Source organism: Fukomys damarensis, unplaced genomic scaffold (assembly GCF_012274545.1).
Source record: "Fukomys damarensis isolate Sample0158 unplaced genomic scaffold, DMR_v1.0_HiC HiC_scaffold_12, whole genome shotgun sequence".
Lineage (NCBI taxonomy): Eukaryota > Metazoa > Chordata > Mammalia > Rodentia > Bathyergidae > Fukomys > Fukomys damarensis.
The window spans coordinates 18,351,992-18,376,802 of record NW_022900924.1 but is presented as its reverse complement, the minus strand read 5'-3'; the positions used below and the strand labels follow the sequence as shown (position 1 = coordinate 18,376,802).

At 44.3% G+C, this 24,811-nt stretch overlaps 1 protein-coding gene and 1 long non-coding RNA gene across 3 annotated transcripts in view; one reads left to right on the top strand and one right to left on the bottom strand.

Moving 5' to 3' along the window:
- Positions 1 to 277, top strand: part of Zcchc8 (zinc finger CCHC-type containing 8) — a 21,734-nt gene extending 21,457 nt beyond the window's left edge. The window contains exon 15 of the mRNA XM_033762680.1: positions 26 to 277. Coding sequence (XP_033618571.1) covers positions 26 to 277 — 252 coding nt within the window. The remainder of the gene's footprint in view (positions 1 to 25) is intronic.
- Positions 278 to 8,251: 7,974 nt separating this feature from the next.
- LOC104848418 lies at positions 8,252 to 24,805 on the bottom strand. Of its 2 annotated transcripts, none has more exons than XR_004516802.1 (4): positions 24,043 to 24,805; positions 16,427 to 16,648; positions 10,588 to 11,645; positions 8,252 to 9,290 (listed from the first exon to the last, which is right to left on the bottom strand). It is a non-coding gene; the product is annotated as an uncharacterized LOC104848418 (long non-coding RNA). The 2 variants fall into 2 exon arrangements; XR_004516803.1 differs by lacking the exon at positions 8,252 to 9,290 and adding an exon at positions 10,151 to 10,313.
- Between the last annotated feature and the right edge of the window lie 6 nt (positions 24,806 to 24,811).

Genomic DNA, 24,811 nt, shown 5'->3' with positions numbered 1-24,811 from the left:
GTGGCGTCCGCAACGGGGACTCCAGGCCCCCGGCGGCCACGCAGCGCCACAGCCCCGTCCCGGACATGAGCAGGTTCGCCAGGGGCATCACGCCCTTCGAGTTCGAGAACATGGCCGAGTCCACCGGCGTGTACCTGAGGATCCGCAGCCTGCTCAAGAACTCGCCCCGCAGCCAGCAGAAGAGCAGGAAGGCTTCCGAGTGACAGAGCTGGACAGCCACCGCCTCCCAGGTCCGGCCACCGCTGCTTCTCCTCAGCGGCGAAACGGGCAGGGGTAAAGATGCTTCGTTTAAGGTTTATACTATTTTTGGATTGTGGGTGTCCCTCAAGAGTGACGTTTTTTATGTCTTTTGTACGTTGTTTTCCCTTTCTACATTTTGCTAATTATCCTGTATATAAGTTTAATATATCACTTTTTAAAAGAAAAATCTAGCCATTTTAAATTCATATCTCAACTCCGACAACCAAATGAGAAAAATCAGGGATGGGCAGCTTTATCCTATTGGGATATTTTTGTAAGATTTACAGGCATCAATTTTAATAACACTTGTGCTTTTTGTAACTTCATTCTTCATATATGAGCTTAATATACAGGTATGGGTACAGCAGTTTAATAAATTTTCATACATAATTTTTTAAAAAGGCTTCACAATTAAGTTTTTACCTTTAAGTTTGGAAGAAAATTTTGCTAGCAAAGTTAGTGGTAACAAACGAAACAAAATTGCAAGTTTAGGTACATTCAGTGGACTTCATTCAGCCTTAATATAGAAACAGCAGAATCTTTTAAGTTAATTATTATAAATCCCCGGCCTTAAGCAGTTATTTGAGGGGGAAAAAATAGAAAGAGGGTACCTATAAAAATAATAATTTGAATTTGAACTCAGAATATTACAAGCAAATTGGCTGCTTTTTCTTCTCCTGTTTTGGTTTTTTATTTGCTTGTTTTCTGTTTTTGAGGCAGGGTCTCTCTATAGTTCAGTAGTTCAGGCTGGCCTTGAATTCTGTGTTGCCTAGGCCTACCTGAAACTCCCAGCAGTCATCCTGCCTCAGCCTCTTCCCAAGTGATGCGATTACAGGTGTGCACCACTACACATTGCTTTTAAGTGTCAGATACAGCCATGTGTGGTGGTGCACGCCTGTAATCCCAGCACTTGGGAGGCTGAGGCAGGACGATCACTGTGAGTTCCAGACCAGCCTGGGCTACAATAGTGAGTTCCAGGTCAGTCGCAACTACATAGTGAGACCCTGTCTCAAAACAACAAAACAAAACAAAAATGTCAGGTACATAAGTTATAGCTGAAACTAATTGCTTTTGTTTGTTTGTTTTTTGGTTTTTTGAGACAGGAGTCTCACTATGTAATTCAGACTGCCCTGGAACTCACTGTGTAATCCAGATTGGTCTAGAACTCACAGTGATCCTCCTACCTCAGCCTCCCGAGTGCTGAGATTACAGGCGTGCGCCACCAGGCCCAGCTGAGACTAATTGTTTTCTTTATGTGAAATGCTATTACGTCTTTATTCTTGGGCACATGATCTTGAATCACTAGTCTTAGGTAGTGTTATTCTGCTTCTAAGCCAACAGAGGGAGCAAAATAGAAAATTTTTGAGAATTTGAGTAATCACATTTACGGCTCTATAAAAAAAGGAAAGAAAATTATATGAAAGGTAGAATTAACTTTAAGGGCCTCATAGATCATATTAGAATAGAATGTTGAATAGTTTTGGTTTTTTTTCTCTTGAGTTTAAGTGCATAATAAAGGTAATATTCAGTAGTTTGCACTTTTATCTACATTGCCTTCCTCAGTGTTTCTATCAGTTAACCTACCACAGGGAAGAAAAGATCAGGTAGCACAAAGAGGTCAAAGGAATTGTTAGTGTTTAAAATGTGGTTCCTAGGGCTGGGGATTTAGCTCAGTGGCAGTGCACGTGCCCGGCAAGCACAAGGTCCTGAGGTCCAACCCTGGTACTGAAAAAAAAAGCACTAAAATGTATTTCCTAGCTGGGTGTGGCAGTGCACACCTGTAATCAAAGCCAGCCTGGGCTACAAAGGGCAGCCCAAACTTCTGACTGTTTGTTTGTTTGTTTATTGAGACAGAGTCTTCCTATGCAGTCCAGGCTGTCCTGGAACTCAGCGATCTTGTGCCTCAGGTTCCTGAAGGCTAGGACTACGGGCATGTGACACCACACCCAACTTTATTTTTAATTTTGAGACAGGATTGCACTCAATCTTCCAGGCTGGCCTTGAACTTGTCTCAACTTCGTAGGTAGCTGGGATTTTGACTCTGCACCACCACACTTAACCTCAGTGATTTTTTGTGGGGTGGGGGTACTGGGGATCGAACTGGGGTCCTTGCAGGCAGTGGAACCACTGAGCTAAATCCCCAGCCCTAAGTGATTTTTTTAAATATGATGATAAATACTAAAGCAATCCAGAATAAGTTAAAATGAGACAACTGATAGGTGAGAAAGGGTTGCATTGCCTGAGGAGGTGCCTGCCTCGAAATGCAGCCTGCAGAGAGCACTCTGGGTGGAGGCCAGCCTCCTGCCTGGGCTTGTGAGATTCTTCGGGATGGGGATTTGAATGTAATCTCTGCCTTGGGAGAAGAGGAATGTGGCTTGTGACATAGTTGCTGAAGCAACACCACCTCTTTGTCATCTCCTTAGCAGGTAAGTGGAAGGCCCCTCCTGTACCAAAACAGGCCTGTTTCTCCTGTCTTCAAAGAGGCTGCCTTTCTCCCATGGCTAAAGTACTGTCAACTTTCTTCTAATTTCTTCAAGTTCATTGCTAGAATCAATTTTGTTTTTCTGTCTTGCAAAAGCAACAAAGGTGGGTGGAGATTTAGCTCACTGGCACCGCGCCTGCCTCAAGCGCAAGGTCCTGAGTTCGATCCCCAGTTCCAAAAAAAAAAAGCACCAAAGGTGATCTCATAACTTTTAGTATCCTAGTTCCTTGTAGGCCACGACTCAGTTTTTAAGAACCCATTATCTTCATGCAACCTATGTTTTTTTTCACTTTATTTATTTATTTTTTGCGGGGGGAGGTACCTGGGATTGAACTCGGGTCCTTGTGCCTGCAAGGCAGGCCACTGAACCACTGAGCTAAATCCCCGGCCCTTTCTTCACTTCATTTAATAGTATAAACTCACTTCAAATGTTTTAAGTTATGTTGTTAAAGTGATTATAAATACCTTTTTTTTTCCGTACTCTAGGGATCGTTAACCTAGAGCCTTCACACTGAGCGACATCCCCAGCCCTTTATTTTTTATTTTTAGACAGGGTCTCACTAAGTTGCTAAATTACTGAGGCTGGGCTTCAGCTTTTTTTGAAGGGTGGTAGTTTGAGACAAGGTCTTACTGTGTAGTCCAGGCTGGCCTCAAACTTGTGGCAGTTCTCCTGCCTCAGCCTTCCAAGTGTTGGGATCACAGGTATGCATGACCACACCTGGACTAGGGTGTGAACTTTCAATCCTTCTGCCTCAGCCTCCCAGAGTGGAGGATTACAGGCAATGGTACTGGGGAAAATTTGCAGCTGTCTTTAAGAAGGAAAGAGGAAGGAAGAAGAAAATCTTTTTCCTGGGTCTCCAAAAGAAATGACTGCATCTGGGAGAGGGGATGGAGAGAGGTTGCAACACGAGATTAAGCTTAAAGACCTTCCCACCCATACAGCTTGCAGGACAGGTTTTTGTCGTTCACATTCAGATTCTTTATGTGTGGATTTTATGATTTAAAAAATAGCATCTCTGTAAAATTCATACATATCTTTTCTCTTCTGTTAGTTGCTGTACATTTTTTTTCCAGTACAGAGTGGTGACATCTGTTAGGAGGGATTTCGTCTAGACTCTCACATCACACACACACACACACACACACACACACACACACACACACACACACAAAAGAAAGAGACTGTGACATGGGCCAGGGATTTAGCTCAGTGGTTCCGCCGCCTATCTCAGAAGTGCAAGGTCTCAAGTTCGATCCCCAGTACCAAAAAAAAGAGACTATGACTGTTTCTGAAGGACAAGGAGGGCTGGCAGGACCCTGTGTCCATCCTCAGGGACAGGCAACTTGAGCAGGACAAGGTGGGTGTGGTCTGGGGTTGGAAAGACCACTGCTCACCACCCCTCCAGGGAAGTTTAGCCAATAAAGCACTGTTACTGTAGCTGTCAGTACCGAAGCCAGTATCCCAGCACTCACTCAGGAGGCTGAGGAAGGAGGGTCACCACAAGTTTGAGGTCATCCTGGGCTGCAGTGACTTCAAGGCCAGCCCAAACTACAGAGTGAGAAAACCAAAAAAGAAAAATAAAAATCATTGCTCAGTTTGGTAACCCTTTATTTTTAAAGTATCCATCCATAAATTACTTTTATTTCTCATTAAATGAGCAGCGTCATTAGCATGTTAATAACCAATGTTTATTATCCATTAGTGTGGCTTTCAATACCACTTGAAATATGTATATATCATCTTACAACCAATTTTCCAGTGCTGCTTATTTGTTACACATTACTGCAAAGCCATTATAAATTACTGAGGAGATATTTGGTTAAAAAAATAATACAGTCCCTGCCTGGCAAGTGGGGGGTCCTGAGTTTGATCTCCAGTACCACAATAAATAAGTCATACTACCCCATATAAATAAACTCTTGCTACTGAACAAAGTCTAACAGTATTTGCTAACCCTTTCATTTTTGTGCACCAATATATGTAACTAAATTGGAGGGAGGTTATTTGTTTTCTCAGAGGCAGGGATGGAACCCAGGGCAAGTACTCTACCATTGAGCTACACCCCCAGCCTGAGGGCTTTGGTTTTCTTTTTTTTTAATGTTTTATATATGTAAGTATATGTAACAAATGTGATGTCATTCTATATAGCACTTTATTTCCATATTTGGAATCTATTTTTTTTTCCCTGGTCCTGGGGCTTGAACTCAGGTCCTTGCTCTTTCAAGGAAGGCGGCAGTACCACTAAATCCCGGGCCCTATTATTCTTTTTTTTTTTTTTTATTTTATTTTCTCCCATTCCCCTCCTTGACCCCTCCCTTCCCTATGTATGTACAAAAGCTTTGTTTCCATTTTTTCCTTCTACAAAATCTATTATTCTTAACAGCTACACAGTATATTCTACTTTTTATTCCATATTGTTTACAATATTTGTTGTTAATGCTACAGCAAACATTTTTTATTTTTATTTTGTTGTTGTTTTGGTACCAGGGATCGAACTCGGGTCCTTGCACTTGCAAGGCAGGCACCAGAACCACTGAGCCAAATCCCCAGCCCAGCAAACATTTTTTTTTTCTTTTTTGGTTTTTTGAGACAGGGTCTCACTATATAGTTGAGACTGAACTGGAACTCACTATGTAGCTCAGGCTGGTCTCGAACTCAACAGCGATCCTCCTGCCTCAGCCTCCCAAGTGCTGGGATTATAGGCACGCTCCACCATGCCTGGCTAAGATATGTACCTTTTGAAACACGTGTTGCAAAATTTTATTTTCCAATTTGTCATCTTTATTTTAATTTGTTAATGGTATGTTTGGCAGTAAAAATTTCAAATTCAGCCACAGATTTACCTCAGTGGTGCTGCCACCTGCCTTGCAAGCACAGGGTCCTGAGTTTGACCCTGGTACCAAAAAAAATTTCTTAAGAAGAAAGAAATTTGATTAAAAGATTTCAAATTCAGAGGTTGGATGGGTTGCTTGGCAATAGTGTCCATGCCTAGTATGTGCAGGGTCCTGGCTTTGATTACCAGTACCCCAAAAAAAGTTTGAAATTATTTCAAGTCAAATAGTTTCTTTAATGAAGTGACGATTTCGGTATGTTGTTTTTTGTTTGTTTTTGTTTGTTTTTGCTTTTGTTGTTTTTGGAGACAGGATCTTCTTTTGAAGTTTATGCTGGCCTTGAACTCACTATGAAGCCTAGGCTAGCCTTGAATTTGCAGCAATCCTGCCTCAGCCTCCCAACTGTTGCAGTGCACCACCATGCTCAGCTGGTATAATGTTTTGTTTTCAGCAAAACTTTTTGCCAAGTTTACCTTCTGATATCCAATAATGTGGTTTATTGACTGAAACTTGAAAAATTAATTCCTTCATGGATTTAGGTGGTATGATTTTAATAAACCAATAATCTTAACAATTCTCCAAGTTTACTTCTTTATTTTTAGTACCGGGGATTGAACTCAGGACTTTGTGCTTATGAGGCAGGCAGTAGCACCACAGAGATAAATCCCTGGCCCTCCAAGTTAATTTTTGTGTAAATGGTTTTACTAATTACTTCCCAGATTTAGTTTACTATGCCTTAACATGTCACTTGGTTTTATTAATAAATTAGAAAAACAATGTTATTTTTTTTCCTTTTATTGAACTGTGTGTGTTGGGGTGGGGGTACTGGCAATTAAGCCCAGGACCTTTGCATTGCATTGAGCCATATCTTCAGCTCTTTTTTTTTTTTTTTTTTTTTTTTTTTTTTTGTACCAGGGATCCAACTTGGGTCATTGAGCTTTCAAGGCAGGTGGTGGAACCACTGAGCTAAATCCCCAGTCCTCTTTTTTGAGTTTTTAAATTTTGAGATATTGTCTTGCTAAGTTTCCTAGACTCAGCTGGAACTTGGAATCCTCCTGCCTCAGCCTCCCAAAATGCTGAAATTACAGGCAAGCACCACCGTGTCTAGCAGAAATGCATTTTTTATACAAAATTCACTGTCAATATGTTTAACCACAGAGCATGGTGGTGCCTACCTGTAAAGCTACTTAGGACATGGAGGCAGGAGGATCGAGAGTTCTCCCAGCATGGGCAACTTAGCAATTTAGTGAGACCTTGTCTCAAAATAAAAAATAAAATAAAATAAAATGGCTGGAAATATAGCTTAGTGCAAAGGCTCCGGGTTCAATCCCCAGTACCACGGGGGTCAGGGAGGGAGGTGGGTGCAGTCATATTTTTTGTTTGTTTTTGTTTTGTCTTGTTTTTTTGAGACAGGGTCTCACTATGTAGTTGAGACTGACCTGGAACTCACTATGTAGCCCAGGCTGATCTCGAACTCACGGTGATCCTCCTGCCTCAGCCTCCCGAGTGCTGGGATTACAGGCGTGCACCACCACACCGGCCTGTTTGTTTTTTGAGATAGCATCTTGCTACAGAGCCCAGGCTGGCCTCGAACTCACCATGTGGCCCAGGCTGGCTTCCAACTTGCAGTAATCCTCTTATGTCAGCCTTCTGAGTAGGGATTACAGTCTACAATCTTGGGCCACCACACCCAGCTGCTTTGGGCACTTTTGTAATAGAAAGGCTATGGCCTTCCACAGTGCCCAGCAGAGACCACTCCATGGGTGACATCACACCACAGTGACTTCTCAAGTTGTGGACGAGAGTTCATTAGTCATAAGTGAGAAAGACATGAAAGTGGGTTGGGACAGGTTGTGGGATGAGACCGGGGCCGTGTTTCTCATAAGCTGGTAACAGGTTTCCTTCTGTCCTTGCCATGCCTGTTAGGCCAGTACTGGGCTGGGCTCCCAGCAGCAATGACACTTCTGTTCATTGTTGGGTGCAGGTTACTTTCCAGCTTTTATTTATAAACATTTGGAAGAAACCAAGCCCCTACTATATTAGGGTAGTTGAAACCTAACCTGGGAGATATAAAAGTCATTAAATGCAATATATATGCAGAAGTTTCCAAAAATGCATGTCATAATTACATAATAGTAGTGCAAATATATACTAATAAAGTTTATAAAAGAAAGAAAAGGGGCCAGGGATTTAGCTCAGTGGTTCCACCACCTGCCTCTCAAGTGCACGGGCCCGAGTTCGATCCCCAGTACCAAAAAAAAAAAAAAAAAAAAAGAGGAAGAAAGAAAAGAATGCCAGGCATGATAGCCCACACCTGTAATCCCAGCACTTGGGAGGCTGAGACAGGAGCATCACTGAGAGTTCAAGGCCAGCTTGCACTTATACAGTGAGACCCTGCCTCAAAAAACCAAAAGAAAGAAAACCTAACATGGCTTTGTGACTTAGAGATGCAAAGAGTAGGAGAGAATTTATTACCTGTGATCATAACTAAAGGAAATAGTAAGTTTCCATGAGTTCTATCCAAATGGTCCCTGGAGCTCCAGTTAAAAACCTCATATTAGGGGTGCAGATTTAGCTCAGTGGTGCAGGCACCTGCCTTGCAAGCGCAAGGTCCTGAGTTCCTTCCCCCATAGTATAAAAATAAATGAAAAGAAATAAGAACTTCATATTAGAGAAATCAAAAGAGAAATTTCTTGGGCTTTTATTTCTTCTGAGGCTGAGGCAGCAGGATCTCCTCAAGTTCAAGGCCAACCTGAGCCGCATAGCCAGTCTCTTTCACAAACAAACACCACCACTCCCCAAGCCCCGGAATCTGTTCTCTCCCCTTCACAGCACGTTTTGCTCTCCAACATCCACTACTTTTTACTGTCCGCATTCCCACTCCAGAGTCTAAGTCCACAGGAGCAGGTATCTCTTCCTCCCCTGAAACAGCCCCCAGCCTAGAACAATGCCTGGCCCATGGACAAGCGCTCCGCACAAGTCCTGTTGGGCGAGTGACTCATTTAAAGGCCCACACAGCCTACTTGTTCCTCAGTGACCGAGGGTGGGGTGCTGGGTGGGGTGTGCTCAGTGCTGACACACCTGCCTGGAGGTCTGGACGTCTTGGTAGGGCAGAGGATTCCTGCACGGAGGGTCTTGGTTGATGTTCTCATTGCTCTTTCACAAGCAAAGGAGGAGAGGTTTGTAGGTTACAGTTCCTGGTCGGCTGGTTCCAAGGCAGGAAGGCGAGGCGGAGAAGGGCGCAGCTCACGCCAGGTGGGCTAGAAGCAGGGTGAGAAGGGAGAAGCCCCAAGGACACAAACCATCCAGGCCACGCCCCCGAGACCCGCCTCCGACTGGGCTCACTTCTTACCCGCAAATCAGCTGTCTTCCCCCACCGCCGCGATCCAATCACCTTGCAGACCCTCCAGGATTTTGTAGTTCCAACCCATAACGCAGATTAAGAGTTTGAATTCCACCCTGGGCTCACACGCGCAACCCTCCTGCCTCTGTCTCCCAAAGTGCTGGACTACAGGTGTGTACTACTGCGCCCCGCTTCCAACTCTCGATTCTGCGTTTTACCCTCTCCTAAATTTTCTTCACCACGTACTGAATTTCACTTTGGATAAATCGAAGCCATTTTCTAAATTAATTCTGAACCCTGATGTTCAGAGTAAAATTTCAAGTTCATTCATGTTCTTTGTGGGACTACTTCATTCCTGGGCATGTTGAGGACGTCAGGAGGCCTTCTTGTGTTCTTAAGAAACATCAAAACCAGTTGTATTTTAGAAAGGAAATGCATAGATAATTACAGGCACAAAACATAAAGATTCTATTGAATATTCATCAGTTACAGTGGGAAGTTTGTTGAATATTTTTATATAAACAGTATCAAATTTTGTCAAACGCCTTATCTACATCAAGACTACATATAGTTTCTAACTTTTATTCCATTGATTCAGTGTCTTACATTTTTCCCCCCAGTACTGGGAATGGAACTCAGAACCTTGCGCTTGCCAGGCAGGCGCAGTGCCACTGAACTACATCCCTGATCCACATTAATGGATTTTTAAATGACAAACCAATCTTGCATTGTTTGGATTCACCTTACTTGGTTATTGTATAGTTCTTTTATTTATATTTGTTTATTTATTTTGCAGTACTGAGTACTTCACTCAGAACCTTCACAGTGAGCTACATTCCAAGCCTGCCCACCTTTTTTTTTGTTTTTTGTTTGTTTGTTTTGGTTTCGTTTGGCTTTTTGAGACAGGGTCTCACTATGTAGTTGAGACTGACCTGGAACTCACTGTGTAGCCCAGGCTGGTCTCAAACAGTGATCCTCCTGCCTCAGCCTCCTGAGTGCTGGAATTACAGGCATGCCTGACCAAGCCTGGCTGTTCTGTTTTTTTGGTATCGGGGATCAAACTCAGGACATTGTGGTTGCAAGGCAGCCGGGGGAACCACTGAGCTAAATCCCTGGCCCTGTTTTGTTTTTCGAGACAGGGTCTCACTATGTAGTTCAGGATGGTCTTGAACTCACTATGTAGCCTGGGTCGGCCTTGAACTCATGGTAACCCTCCTGCCTCAGCCTTTCAAGTGCTGGGATTGCAGATGTTCACCACCACTCCTGGAAGTCTTTCCTTCTGTTTTGAGAGTGGTGTGTACCACCATGCCCAGCACATTCTCCCTCTTGATGAGATGAGCTACAAAATATTTTGGCTCCATTGATGAGATGAGCTACAAAATATTTTGGCTCCATTGTCCAGTCTGCTGCCATGTGCTGTAATTTCAAACAAAATATTATTCTCTAATTGAAGATTCTCATATATCACATGATCATTTAGAGGAATCTATTCAGTCTACCACCTATGAGCGTTTGAAAAATATTTTTAAAATATTCATATATTTTAAAACTGTTTTGAAACTTACCTATTTTAGAACTGAAATTAAAAATCAGAAACTTCTAGAACAGCAAAAAAATTAAGTGAAATGAGATATTGTTTGAAATCAGAAACTGCTGGGATAAGAATGTCAAATAATATTAACAAGCCTACCTAATTTTAGCACACTGAATTTTCTAAACACTCTAATCTTATCCATTTGGTCTGCATGAACAAACTGCTCTTCCAAGAATTTGTTTCATGACTGGCCCAGAGGGTCAAGTTCAAGTTCAAGTTGATGTGCATGTGTCGCATGATCGATTGCTGATAATAGAAACCTGTCCTGTTTCATCCACTTTGCTGGGAGCCACAGGAAATAAATAAGACTTCCAGACCTAGGGGAAGAGAAACAATATGGTTAACTAATAGAGGGGCAGTCCATGGTCCCTACCCCGAATCTAGAGCTGGGGCAGAGCTCCATGGCAGAGGGCTTGCCTAGTGTGGTGAGCTGACTAATGGTGAACTTGGAACCAGCTGAGCTGAGTTAGCATGGCTCTGGGCATGCAGGCCCCACCTGAGGATTATTACCAATGGCATAAAAAGAGAACTGGAAGGGAAGATTGCATGTTGTTTATTTTCTTGGAGAAGCACACCGAGGCTGGTTTTCCTGATATGAACTCCACTGTTTGGAGGTCCTCGCTGTCCCCGGGGAATGGCTGTTGTGTCAGGGAGCTCTGATCTTCACCTTGAATGTCACTTCCTGGATCCAGTGTGGATCCCTCAGCCTGGTGGCACAGACCCTTCGCTCTGCCGGCCAGGCTTTCTGGCTTCCACCACTGGCCTTTGGGCCTTCCCAGTGCAGACCCTCCATGTGACATGAGATGTTGCCATGGGCTCCAGGCTTCTGGCTGGACTTCTGGAGGATGCTGCCTTGGGCTTTCAACCTTCAGCTGGACTTGAGCAGGACACTGCCATGGGATCAAGGCCCTTGGCTGGATTCTTTGGGTCTCTAGTGGTGTGTGGACAGAGCTTTTGCCCTCCTCTGCATTTGACTCTTTGGGTGACTATTATAAAACAAACCTGTAAATTGTGTGTCCTGTATTAAACATGTAGCATGTGGAGGCCCTGGGTTCCTTCACCAACGCTTGAAACAAAACCACATGTCTACTGCGAAGTGCTCTAGGACGATCAGGGCCGGCTGAGAATTCTACCACCTGTGAGAATGCATTTGACTGTGGGCAAATAGAGATAAGAACAAGTGTAACTTCAAAAAGCATTAAACTTCATGATGGCACAGGCCTGTAATTTCAGCTACTTGGGACCCTGAGGCAGGAGGAGTGTGAACCTGAGGACTGGGGATGTAGATTACAGATACAGTGCCCCTGGCTTTGACCCTAGTACTACGAAACAACAAAAATAACATGAAATTTCTTGAAGCCATAATACAGTGGAAGGCCCACGCATTGCAATAAATGGTTTTAACTATTAGAACTGGCCCTGTGCCCAGTGTGATGGCGCACACCTCTTATCCCAGTCTTTAGGAGGCCGAGGCAGGAGGATTATTGCACGTTTGAGGCCAGCCTGGGCTAAATAATGAGTTCAAGTCCAGCCTGAACTACATAGCAAAACCCAGTCTCCAATAGATAGACAGATAGATAGATGATGGATAAACAAAACATTGTATTGTGAAGGATTTTGGTTTTGGATGATACTACAAAGAGACAAAAAGAGGGGCTGGGGATGTAGCTCAGGGATAGCATATTTGTCTAGGATGGATAAGGTTCCATCCCCAGTAAGGACAGAGACAGAGTCACTTTTGGATTCATGCAGATCCTCTACCACAAGAAAGGTAAACAAACCATCAGGTCAAACAATACGAAGCTGAAGTTTTTCAGACAAAAATTGATTAGCAGTAATTTCACTGTGTTCAATTTAGGAGTTGCTGAAAGTCTGAATGCAGCCCAGGCTGGCCTTGAGCTTGTGGCAATCCTCCTGCCTCACCCTCCTGAGTGCTGGGTTTACAGGTATGCACCACCACGCCCGGCCATTTTGGTTTTTGGCTTTGTTTTGTTTTGTTTTTGTGTTATCAGGGGTTGAACTCAGGACCTTGGGATTATTTTTTTTTTTTTGGTACTGGGGATCAAACTCGGGTCCTTGTGCTTGCCAGGCAGGCGGTGAAACCACTGAGCTAAATCCCCAGCTTGCGATTCTTGATTTTGTTTTCCGAGACAGGGTTTTACTATGTAATTTAGGCTGGCCTCAAACTTACTACATAATCTAGGCTGGTCTTGAATTCCCAGCAGTCCTCTTGCTTCAGCCTCCTGATATCTGGGATTACAGGCACACACCCCCATGCCCGGCACAGCCATCCATTTTGTAGCAAGGCCTATGCATTTTTTGTTTGTTTCGTTTTGTTTTTGGTACGGGGGAATTGAACTCAGGTCCTTGTGCTTGCAAGGCAGGTGACGGCACCACCACGCTAAATCCCTGACCTGGCCTATGCGCTTTTAATTTGGATCTTACTTGATGCTCAGTCCAGTGGTCTGGAGCCTTTAATTTACCCAGTCTCAGTCCTCCAATCTGTGAAACGGGGATAATAACAAGGACTTTGCCTCCTGTTGTGTCAGGACACAATGTGGTAACAAGCAATTAGTCTCTGCTATTCAGACACAGGATCTGGAGCCAAGCCCTGTGGCTTGTTATTACCCAGCATATTTTTAGCTTGAAGACATGGAAAATGTAAGTGGCTGGCTTTCCTGGCAGTGGTTTCCTAAGTAACTTTTTTTACAGGCATCAGTCTACAATTGTAAACCTTTTTTTTCTCTTGTATACCAGGGATTGAACCCAGGGAGCTATATCGCCAAGCTCTTTTACTTTTTATTTTGAGACAGGGCCTCACTAAGTGGCTAAATTGCCCAGGCCTGGGGCTTGAACTTGCAACTCTTCTGTCTCAGCCTTCAGAAAGTGTGCACCTCACCCAGCTCGAAAGACTAAACTTTCTACAATGAAAAGATTCTATTTTTTCCGTTTGAACGATGATATTTTGACTATCTTACTTTCCTTTCTGATGGCGACATCATATGTGATTAAATTTATTCAGACACAATTTATTTAATTTATGTAATGCATGCCTGTAATCATAGCACTTGGGAGGCCAAGGCAGGAAGAACACAAGTTTGAACACAGTCTAGGCAATTTAGTGAATTAGTCAATCGCAGGGTTTTTTTGGTTGTTTTTTTTTGAGACAGGGTTTAGCTTTGCAGTCAGGCTGGCCTTGAACTTACTCTGTAGCCCAGGTATTTGTGCTTCAATTTAGGTGGTCCTCCTGCCTCAGCCTCTCAGGTACTGAAATTACAGGTGTATGCCAACACACCAAGCTAGTATAGTGAATTAGTGAGGCCCTATCTCAAAATTAAAAATTTAAGAAAGGACTGGTATTGGGTATGGGAGGCTGAGGCAGGAGGATCACTTCAAGTTTGAGGTCAGCCTGGGCTACAAAGTGAATTCAAGACCAGCCTGGACTACATAATGAGACCCTATCTCAAAAAAAAAAAAAAATTGTATCATGAAAAACATACAAAGTGATTTTCTTTTGCACTTAAGATCCTTGAAGTAAACAGAGAAAGTTAACTTAGCAGCCTGAAGCCTTGCTTCATACCGACAAAAGGAGTTTATTAAACTAAAATTAACTTTCACACCAAAGGTGCCACTTTTTGCTTTTATGCTTTGCACACACTTACAAAGTAAAAAAAAAAGTGCTGTAACACCTAGAAAACTGATTTGTGATGCCAACAGAACTCACAAGCTTAGGGCCTGGTGAACTGGCAATGGAGTGGAAGATTTTCTTTCTTTTTCATTCTTTTGCTATGCTGAGCGTTAAACCCAGGGCCTTAGGCACGCTGGGAAAACACTCTCTGAGCTGCAGCTACAGCTCAAAGGGGAAGATCTGAGTAGTGATTTGTAATACCTGTTTGTGGTTACCAATAGAATGATGATAATTTAAGAAGTAAAGGGGCCTGGGATTCAGCTCACTGGCACCAGGCGTGCCTCAAAAGCACAAGGTCCTGGGTTTGATCCCTGGTACCAAGAAAGGAAAAAAGAAAAAAAAATTTGGGGATAAAAAAGTGGACCCCAGTGTAGTGATGCATGCCTATAGTCCCAGCCCTCAGGAGGCTGAGGCAGGAAGATTGTCATGAGTTGGAGACCAGCCTGGGGTTACATAGTAGTTCAAGGCCAGCCTGGGCTACATAGTAAGATCCTGTTTCAAAAACAACTACAACAAACAAAAGTGGAAAAAAGTCCCCTTACTTTCAAAGAATTGTAATAATCCTTTCTTAGAGATTACTGTGAGAATCACTGAGCTGCTATTGTTACCGTCACCGCGTAGGGACAGTCTGGCCACTTTGACTGGTGGCCGGATAATTCGAAGCAGCTATTGTCCTGAAACTGCTTAGCAGGGAAAAGCTTTAGTTTCAAGAGGGCAAGCAGCTTAGATGGGCGGTGCTTAGATGACATTCCAGTGGGGGGCTCTGAGAACCAGGGACAGTCTCTGAGCCCCTTGTCCCGGTCCAAAGCCAAAGAGACAGTGCTGTTTCCTCTTCCCGACCCTCAGCTCCCAGAGCTCAGGGCTTGGAACGAACGTGGGCAACTGAAGCACCTTTGAAGATTTGACCTTTTGGAAGATTGTATCCTGGAAAAAATGCAAACTTGGCTGAGAAAATTTCCTGTGGCTGCAGCAGGGGCAACATTTGGAAAAGGGGGCCACTAGGGTTCTGTGACATAAAGCCGGGGCCACAGATTAGTCTCGCCTTTGACCTTTTGTGATGTGCAGTGTACTGGTGCCTCTAGTCCTGTTTTCCCTGTGTTTGTTTGTTAGTTTTTCAGTACCGGAGATGAACTCAGGAGCTTGCATTTGCCAGGCAGGTGCAGTACACTGAGCTACATCCCTGGCTATTTGGCTTGGTTTTCCGAGGCAGGGTTTCACTACACAGATTGGGCTGGCCCGAATTTGCCATGTAGTCCAGGCTGGCCTCAAACTTGTGATCCTCCTGCTCCAGGCTCTTGAGAGCTGGGATCACAGGTGTCAGCCACCACCCACCAGGCTTTGCCCAGGCTTTTGCAGTGTGAATCCACTTGCTTCTCAACAACAGCCCCTCTAAAGGTGCTCTTGGAATAAGTGCTACTCTGCCTGCTTCAAGGTTTCCAAAAATAGTTTTGAAAAGGAGAAAAAAAACAACAACAACTCACTGTTGAGACCTCTTTGTTCTTTTGTTTTGTTGAGACAGGGTCTCACTATGTAACCCAGGCTGGCTTTCACTCACTCAGATGTACCAGGGATTGAACTCGGGTCCTTGTGCTTGTGAGGCAGGCAGGAGAACCACTGAGCTAAATCCCCGGCCTCTGCAGCCACCAGCAAGATCCAAAAGGGCCTGGCTATGTCTTCAGCTGGCAGCAGACCGCCTCATCCCTGTGCGAAAACGTACCGTGGAGACCCCAAGAGGGTGGAGCAGCCAGGAATGAGGATCCCTGAGAGCTGCCACCACAGCAGTGCCATTGGGGCAGGGCCGCCCAAGCCCTTTGGGACACGACAGGCTCGTATCTTGTCACAGATTGCCCTGGGTGCCGCAGCTGGGACTACACAGTTTACTCTTTGCTCTGCTGGACTTCTGTCTTGCTTTGGTCCCATTCTTTTTTCCCCATCTCTCCCTTTGGCCTGGGAATGTTTACCTTGTGCTTTGGCATGTAGGCAGTTTTCAGCTTTTTTTGCATTTTTACAGGGCCTCACAGCTAAGAGTTTGTCTTAAATCTCAGAGGAATCTTCAGCAATACCGAAACTGTTAGGACTTTGACAACATTCAGAAATGGACTGAATGCATTCTGCATAAAGGGATGTGCGTGAGTCTTTTGGGGGCCAGAGTGGAATGTTACGGTTTATATCCAGATGCCCCCCAAGCCTCGTGTGCTCACGGCGGGAAAGGTGAAGGTGATGTGACCGTGAGTGTGTGAGTCTCACCTTGGAGTAGTCCTCCGATGAGTTTAGAACTAAACGCGATGTTGGGAGGTGAAGCCTGGGCTGCAGGTAGGTCCCTGGGAGCGTGGTCTGGAAGGGTTGATCTCCCTCCTCCCCTCTTGATCTTTCTGCTCCTGCTGCCATAAGCTAGCCTTTGACGTGTAGCGCTGGAGACACTGACTGTGGACCAAAGCCTCTATAAACTGTGAGTAAAATACACCACTCCTAAAAAACAAAAACAACAGCAACAAAAAAGGACTACTCTGCCATGTATGGCACACACTGTAATCACAGCACACGGGGGGGCGGGCTGAGGTAGGAGCATTGCTGAGTTCAAGGCCATCCTGGGCTACACAGGGAGACTGTTTCAAACAAAATAAAGAAATAAATAATAATACTCCTGCCAGGTGTGGTGGCGCATGCCTGTAATCCCAGCACACGGGAGGCTGAGGCAGGAGGATCGCTCTGAGTTCAAGACCAGCCTGGGCTACATAGTGAGTTCCAGGTCAGTCTCAACTACATAGTGAGACCCTGTCTCAAAAAAAAAAAAAAATTACCCCTCCTTAAGTTGTGGGTTTTTTTTTTTTTTTTTTTTTCCCAGCAATGAGGAAGTACAGTAACTAAGACAGGGTCCAATCAGGGAAGAAAGGAAAAAATAATTCAAAATCTTTTCTTTTCCTTCAGTATAGAAGATTGAACCAAGGGCCTCTGTGCTGAAATACATTCCCAAATCTCTTTTTAATTTTTATTTTGAGCCAGGGTCTTTTTTTTTTTTTCCCCTAGCACCAGGGATCAAACTCAGCACCTTTGCTTACAAGGCAGGTGTGGGGCCCCTGAGCTAAATCCCTGGCCTGAGCCAGGGTCATACTAAGACCCTGAATTAGCCGAGCTGGTCCTGAATGTGATCCTCTCGCCTCAGCCTACCAGGGAGCACCATCATGCCCAGCTCAACCTTGTTTACTTGCTTTTTTTTTTCCTTGAGTGTATACATGTGGTACTAGAGATTGAATCCAGGGCCTTTGCACTGATGTGCATCATCAACCATTTTTATTTATCTTTTATTTTGAGTCAGAGTCTTACTACATTGCTAAATTACCTAGGCTGGGATCAACCCTGCCTTAGTCTCTCCCAGAGTGTGGGGATTACAGGAATATATCACCAAGCCCAGCTTCAACTTGCTTTTGTTTAATGTATTTTTTCTGAGACATCCTGATATGTTTCATTTACAACAATTATTGTATCCATGTGTATCCAATTGGCCTTAACATTTAAAAACATATACCAGGAAGACACATATACTCCTACTCACACAGAGTGATGTATGAAATCAGTTAAATTCATTCGGTAATAAAACCCCAGGTATGGCAGCCCACACCTGTAATCTCAATACTAGGAAGGCTGAGGCAGGAGGATTGCCACGAGTTCAAGGCCAGCCTGGAATACGTAGTGAGACCTTGTCTCAAAAAGACAAATTAAAAAAAACCTGCAATAAACCTCCCAAAACAGCAACAACAACAACAAAAACTTAGTAATAAGAAGTTCAATAAACTAATTAATGAAAGCCAGGCATGGTGGTGCATGTCTGTAATCTTAGCACTTGGGAGGCTGAGGCAGGAGGATCACTGTGAGTTTGAGGCCAGCCTGGACTACATAGTGAGGTCAAGGCCAGTGTAGACATACATCAAGACTATGTCTCAAAAACAAACAAACAAAAAGTTCTAAAACACCAAAAAAAACAAAAACAAACCCAACAAACAAACAAACAACCAAAAAAACCCCCCAAAAAACCCTACTTAACATGACTTTAACATTATTTGGGTGGGGGTGCTGGAGAGCAAACCTATGATTTTGGCTTGTATCTAGCTTCTTTCGATCAGGACAATATTTTGGGGGAGTCATCCAGGTTGGGAGCATGCATCAGTATGTTTTTTTGTTTGTTTCTTTTTGTTTTTGAGTTAGGGTTGAACACTGAGATCCTCCTGCTTCAGCCTCCTTGAGGGTTGAGAATACAGGTGGGTACCACCACACCTGGCCAGTGTTTTTAGTGGCTGAGTAATGTTCCCTTGTGCCTGTGCATCCCACTTGTTTACCCACTTGTCAGGTGATGGGATGCCTGGGCTGTGCACACCTTTCAGTTCGTGTGACTCGTGCTACTGTGAACATGTGCGCACGTGCACTGGAGTCGGCTTCATGAGCTGAAGATAAAATCCACTTTCCATACATTCAGCAAATATTTGTTGGATTAAAACTGTTGCATCAACCACTAATTTCATAAATCTTTAGCTTTGCTGGATAAAAGTCACAGAATCATATTCATTTAGGTTTTTTTGAGACAGGGTCTTGCTGTGTAGTTCAGGCTGGCCTTGAGCTCACTGTGTAGACCAGGCCGACCTGGAATTCACAGCAATCTTCCTGCCTCATCCTTCTGAGCACTGGGATCACAGACCTGCACCACCATGCTCAGCATTCATGGAATTTTTTAAAAAAGCAAAATGTTGAAAGAATAACAAAGTACTAAATTAAATCCAATCAATCTCTTAAGCCCATGTTGTCTCTACTCCGTTAACAAAGTGCCCTGTGCACAGGGTTCTGTAATGTCAGCTGCCCTCACCCTTACCTCTGGGCTGCTGCTTTGGTCTGTGCCTTCTCACAATTGGGCTGGAGTGGACCCCTTGGAAACTTCCCACCACAGGCATTTCTATGATTCTGTGGCACAGTAGTCTTTTTTGTTGTTGGGTTTTTTTTTTTTTTTTTTTTTGGTACCAGGATTGAACTTGGGACCTTGCACTTGTGAGGCAGGCGGGGTGCCACTGAGCTATATCTTCAGCCCTGTTATTTTTAAAGTACTAATTGATGAGTAAAAATTGTAGATATTTATAATATATGTTTTATATATAAATATCTAAATCAAGGTACTTAACATGTGTGCATTACCTTGCCCATACTTATCATTTTTTTGTGATGAAAATCTAATTTTTTTTGAGAGGGTCTCACTGTGCAGTGTATGCTGGCCTCATGGTAATCCTCCTGCCTCAGCCTCCTGAGTGCTGGGATTACAGGTGTGTGCCACCACACCCAGCTCTTACCAATTTTCAAGAATGCAAACCAGCCCTAGGTGGTGCACACTTGTAATGGCGGTATTCAGGAGGCTGAGGCAGGAGCATCACTGCAAATTTGAGGCCATCCTGGCTACACACTGAGTTCAAGGCTAGGCTGAAGTACATAATGAGGCTCTCTCAAAGCAAACAAACAAAATAAAAACATTAAAAATAGATATGTTATTAATGGTGTCACAATGATGTACACAAAGGAGTTAAATTTGAAATTGTTGCTCTTTACTGTGGTTCAGGAACTTAAAGAGAAAGGAAAGGCAAATTTGCTCTTAATTGAAAGTGTTATGTTTTGACAGTATTTATTTCTATTTTTTTTTTCTTTTAGTTTTTGAGACAGGGTCTCACTATGTAGAGACTGCCCTGGAACTCACCATATCACCCAGGATGGTCTCAAACTCACAGCGATCCTTCTGCCTCAGCCTCCTGAGTGCTGGGATTACAGGTGTGCACAACCACACCCAGCTTCATTTCTATTTTAAAAGCTCTATAAATCCTCACATCTTTAGAACAATTTCCAAAGTATTTGTCAACCAGGATTTCATACCAAATTTTCCTTGAATGTAGATAAAAACACTAAGTGCTTTAGTAACAGACTTAGAATCTTTCTAAACAGCAATGAATCCATTTTAAAACATTATTTATAGTACTTTTCTCCAGATGTGTGGGGTTATCATTGTTTTCTTCCTTTTGCTTGGCTTAGTTTGATGCAATGAATATCTGTTCTTTTTTTTTTTTTGCAGTACTGGGGGTTGAACTCAGGACCCTGCACTTGTGAGGCAGGCATGGGACACCACTGAGCTAAATCCCCAGCCCTATACTCTTCCTTTTGAGACAGGTGTTAGCTATATGGACAAGCTGGCCTGGAGCTCCTGGGCTCAAGGATTCCTCCTGCCTCCCCTCCTGAGGAGATGGGACTGCAGGCTATCTCAGACAGCCCAGCCTTCACCAGCCTTTTATTTTGTCTGTTTGCTGTAATGAGGACAGAACCCAGGTCTTTCACACTGAGCCTTTTACTTTTATTTTCTATTTTTGGTACCGGGAATCAAACTTGGGACCTTGTGCTTTTGAGGTAGTGAGTGGCACCAATGAGCTAAACGTCCGGCCCACAACCTTTTATTTTTATTTTGATACCAGTTCTTGCTGAGTCACTAAATTGTCCAGGATGGGTTTGAACTCAGGATCTTCCTGTCAGCCTCCTAGAGGATCACAGAAGTGCACCACCATGCCCAAGGGACACCTATCATTTTGTAGAGGAAATTGCTGAGTATATTCTCTACTTATTTTATTTTGATACTGGGGATTGAATTTGGGACCTTGGGCTTGCAAGGCAGGCAGCAGAACCACTGAGCTAAATCCCCGGCCCTCCACTTACTTTATTTTATTTTATTTTATTTTTTTATTTATTTATTTATTTAATTTATTTATTTATTTATTTATTTATTTATTTACTTATTTATTTATTTATTTATTTATTTGGCTTTTTTGAGACAGGGTCTCACTATGTAGTTCAGACTGCTCTGTAACTTCAGTGTAGGCCAGGCTGGTCTCTAACTCACAGCGATCCTCCTGCCTCAGCCTCCCAAGTGTTGGGATTACAGGCGTGTGCCCCCACGCCCTGCCCTCTACTTATTCTAGATGAGGATTTTAATATCTCCCTATTTTAAAATTTATTTATTTTTGGTACTGGGGAGTGAACTCAGAACATTGTGCTTATGAGTCAGGAGTGCTACCACTGAGCTAAATCCCTGCCCCCCTACCACACAGGTCCTTGCTCTTGCAAGGCAGGTGGCGGAATCACTAAATTAAATCCCCGGCCCTCTTCCTATTTTTTTTTTGTACCGGGGATCGAACTGGGTCCTTGCGCTTGCAAGGCAGGCCACCAAACCACTGAGCTAAATCCCCAGCCTCTCTTCCTATTTTTTAAAGAAATTAAAGTAATGCATGCATAGGATTTTAAGAAATGAAATACAGGCCAAACATGTGATGCTTGTCTGAAATCCCAGCTGTTCTAGAGGTTGAGTGAGGTAAGAGGATCCCAAGTTTGAGCCCAACCTGGGCAATTCAGCAGGATCTTACCTCAAAAAAAGGGTAGAGGGAAGTTGAGGTTGAGGATGTAGCTCAGTTGCAGGCCTGAGTTCAATCACCAGTAATGCAAAAATGGTAAAGACATAGTCGGCATGGTGGCACATGCCTGTAATCCCAGCACTCGGGAGGCTGAGGCAGGAGGATCGCTGTGAGTTCAAGACCAGCCTGGGCTACATGGTGAGTTCCAGCCTGGGCTACATGGTGAGTTCCAGGTCATTCTCAACTACATAGTGAAACTCTAAGTACAAATTTTATAAAAAAAAAAAAAAAAAAAAAAAAAAAAAAAAAATGACAGCAACCTCTTCAAAAAAACCAAAATCAGAGTTTTTCTGCCCTATCCCTCCCTACTCTTAATCCTAAAACCACTACATTTTTGCTTTTTTTTTGATACTGGGAATAGAACTCGAGGCCTCGAACTTGCCAAGCAGGGCTGTGCCCCTGAGCTACACCCTCAGCTCATGCTTTTACTTTTTGTTTCAGTTAACTTCCTCTCTCTAAAAATGTACTTGCTGGGCCAGGGATTTAGCTCAGTGGTTCTGCCTCCTGCCTCACAAGCACAAGGACCTGAGTTTGATCCCTGGTACCAAAGAAAAAAAAAAAAAAAAAAAAAAAAAGAAACAAACACTTGCATGATTATTTATATATCAACTGTAGGCAATGCCTATTGACTTTCTGTTGTGGCAGAGGCCCAACACAGAGCCAGCCTTTTGGTCCATGAATGACGGGAGAGTGCTTGGCTAGTGCACAAGAGTGCTTGTTTTTTTTTTTTTTTTTTTTTTTTTGGTATGGGGGATCAAACTCAGATCCTTGTGCTTTTTTTGTTGTTGTTGTTGAGACAGGGTCTCACTATGTAGTTCAGGCTGGTCTTGAACTCACAGTGATCCTCCTGCTTCAGCCTGAGTGCTGGGATTACAGGCGTGCACCACCACACCCAGCAAGATCCTTGTGGTTTTGAGGCAGGCACTGGAACCACTGAGCTAAATCCCTGGCCCTGGAATTCAGTTTTTTAATAACAAAAACTAGAAGGGCCTAGAAGGCATGGTGCTCAGTGGTGCCAGGCCAGGTTGGCCTTAAACTATGGGCAATAATCTTTCCTCAGCCTCCAGAGGCAAGACATGGGGCGTGCACTTTGCCCAGCTCACAATAATATTTTTATTTTATTTTTTGGTACCGGGGATTGAACTCCGGTCCTTGCGCTTGCAAGGCAGGCCACCGAACCACTGAGCTAAATCCCCGGCCCCATAATATTTTTAATAAGCAATCCAGGCTTGGTGGCGCACACCAGTAATCCCAGCACTCGGGAGGCTGAGGCAGGAGGATCGCTGTGTTTTTGAGACCAGCCTGGGCTATACAGTGAGTTCCAGGTCAGTCTCAACTACATAGTGAGACCCTGTCTCAAAACCATTCCTCAAAAGGATCTGCTTAGCAGAATGAATAGAGGGAAAAGAGCAAACACAGAGGTGTTTATGGTTACACCTCACTGTTTTAAAGGGTTTTTTTTTTTTTTGGTACTGGGTTTTGAGCTCAGGACCTTGAGCTTGCAAAGCAGGCAGTGGAACCACTGAGCTAAATCCCCAGTCCTACACCTCACTATTAACAGGGCTCACCAGACAAAGTAAGATGCAGCTCCTACCAAAATAGGGCACCAAAACCCATGCTACCTGTAGGATAAATTGCAGATTTGCTAACTGGAAAAAGAATTTTTAGGTAATTTGTCTTTGCAGGAGCATAAATGTATTTTTTAGGCAGAAATTTAAACGTACACACTCAAAGAAATACAGTGCTGGCCCTTGAGAGGCCCACACTTTATTTCCCGGAACTGGGATATTTATGCTTCTCTTGAGGGCCTTGGAACCCCAGGAAAAAGTAGCGCACTCCCCAAAAAAGGGTACTGGCCCATTTCATGGGTATGAGCCTAGTTTTTCTTCCTTAAAGTGAATAATCTAAGCATTCTTTGAAGTCTGTCAATCTGTTTCTTGATCTTAGGATCACATTTCTGCTGTCAGTTAAGCCAATGTGAATTTATAGTATTTCTGAGTTTCAGTGTGATGGGTCTAGAAGGAAAGAACCCTAAATTAACCAAGGAAATGCGGATATGGATCACCTTGCATAACTTCGACTGTGTCCTGGCAGTTGTAGGTTATTAAAAAATACAAGTTTTTTTTGGGGGGTACTGGGGATCGAACTTGGGACCTTGTACTTGCAAGGCAGGCGGTTGAACCACTTAGCTAAATCCCCAGCCCTAAAAGTACAATTTTTAAGGCTGGGTGTGGTGGCACACACCTGTGGTCCCAGCACTCCAGGCTGAGGCAGGAGGCTGGCTGAGGGCGGCCTGGGCCACATGGTGAGTTCAAGGGCAGCCTGAACTACATAGCAAGACCCGTCTTAAATAACCAAATGGGACCGAGGTCCCGATCTGACCTTTCAGATCAGGAACATGGATCCTGCATCCATGGGCACTACCGTCACCTCACCGTGCAGCTCGTTCATTAGGGCGATGTTGAATTAGGTCCCAGAATATTTTGTCCTTCAAGACAGGAATGGCGGGGAGGCCCGCAGATCCACGCCTGCTTTCCGGACTTCCTCGTTTCCAGCGTGGTTCCTTCCCCAGCTCTGTGCGAGCCTGAGGTCCGGGCAGCACTGTGCTTTGAATAAAGGTCAGCCGCGGAGGTCATCCTCTAGATGGTCCCCTTCCATCGGGAAGGGGGAGGAAGCCCGGGCCCCCCTGACAGCGCACGTCCCGGCCAAGGCTTGCAGTTCCTGGGGTTGCCATGGTCCGTGGGAGTGAAATGCTGGCCGCCGCCTGCTCCCCGGCCGGAGCAGGCTGTTGCAGCGTCCTCTCCGGTTCCTTTCAAAAGCTTTTCAAGAAGACGGGGCGGGGGGACGAGACAGGAACCTGGGCCTCTGTCCAAGTGGCCCAGAAGCCCCTTGGGCGAATAAAAGAGGCTTTTCTCACCCTGGGCTTGCTTCAGAGGGCTTAACCTCGGTGTCTTCCTGGAGAGCAGACCGGCTTCCCCCGCCCAGCCCGCCGTGGGCAGCGCATTCCACCTCTTTTCCGAGGATTGCTCGCTCCGGCGGCGGGAAGCGGCGGGCCGTGTGGCCGTGCGAATTCTGGGGGAACTTGGCAGGAGACCGGGAACGGCGAAAGGCTGACGAGGCGCCCTAGCGCAGGCCTAGGTTTGCCCCCGCA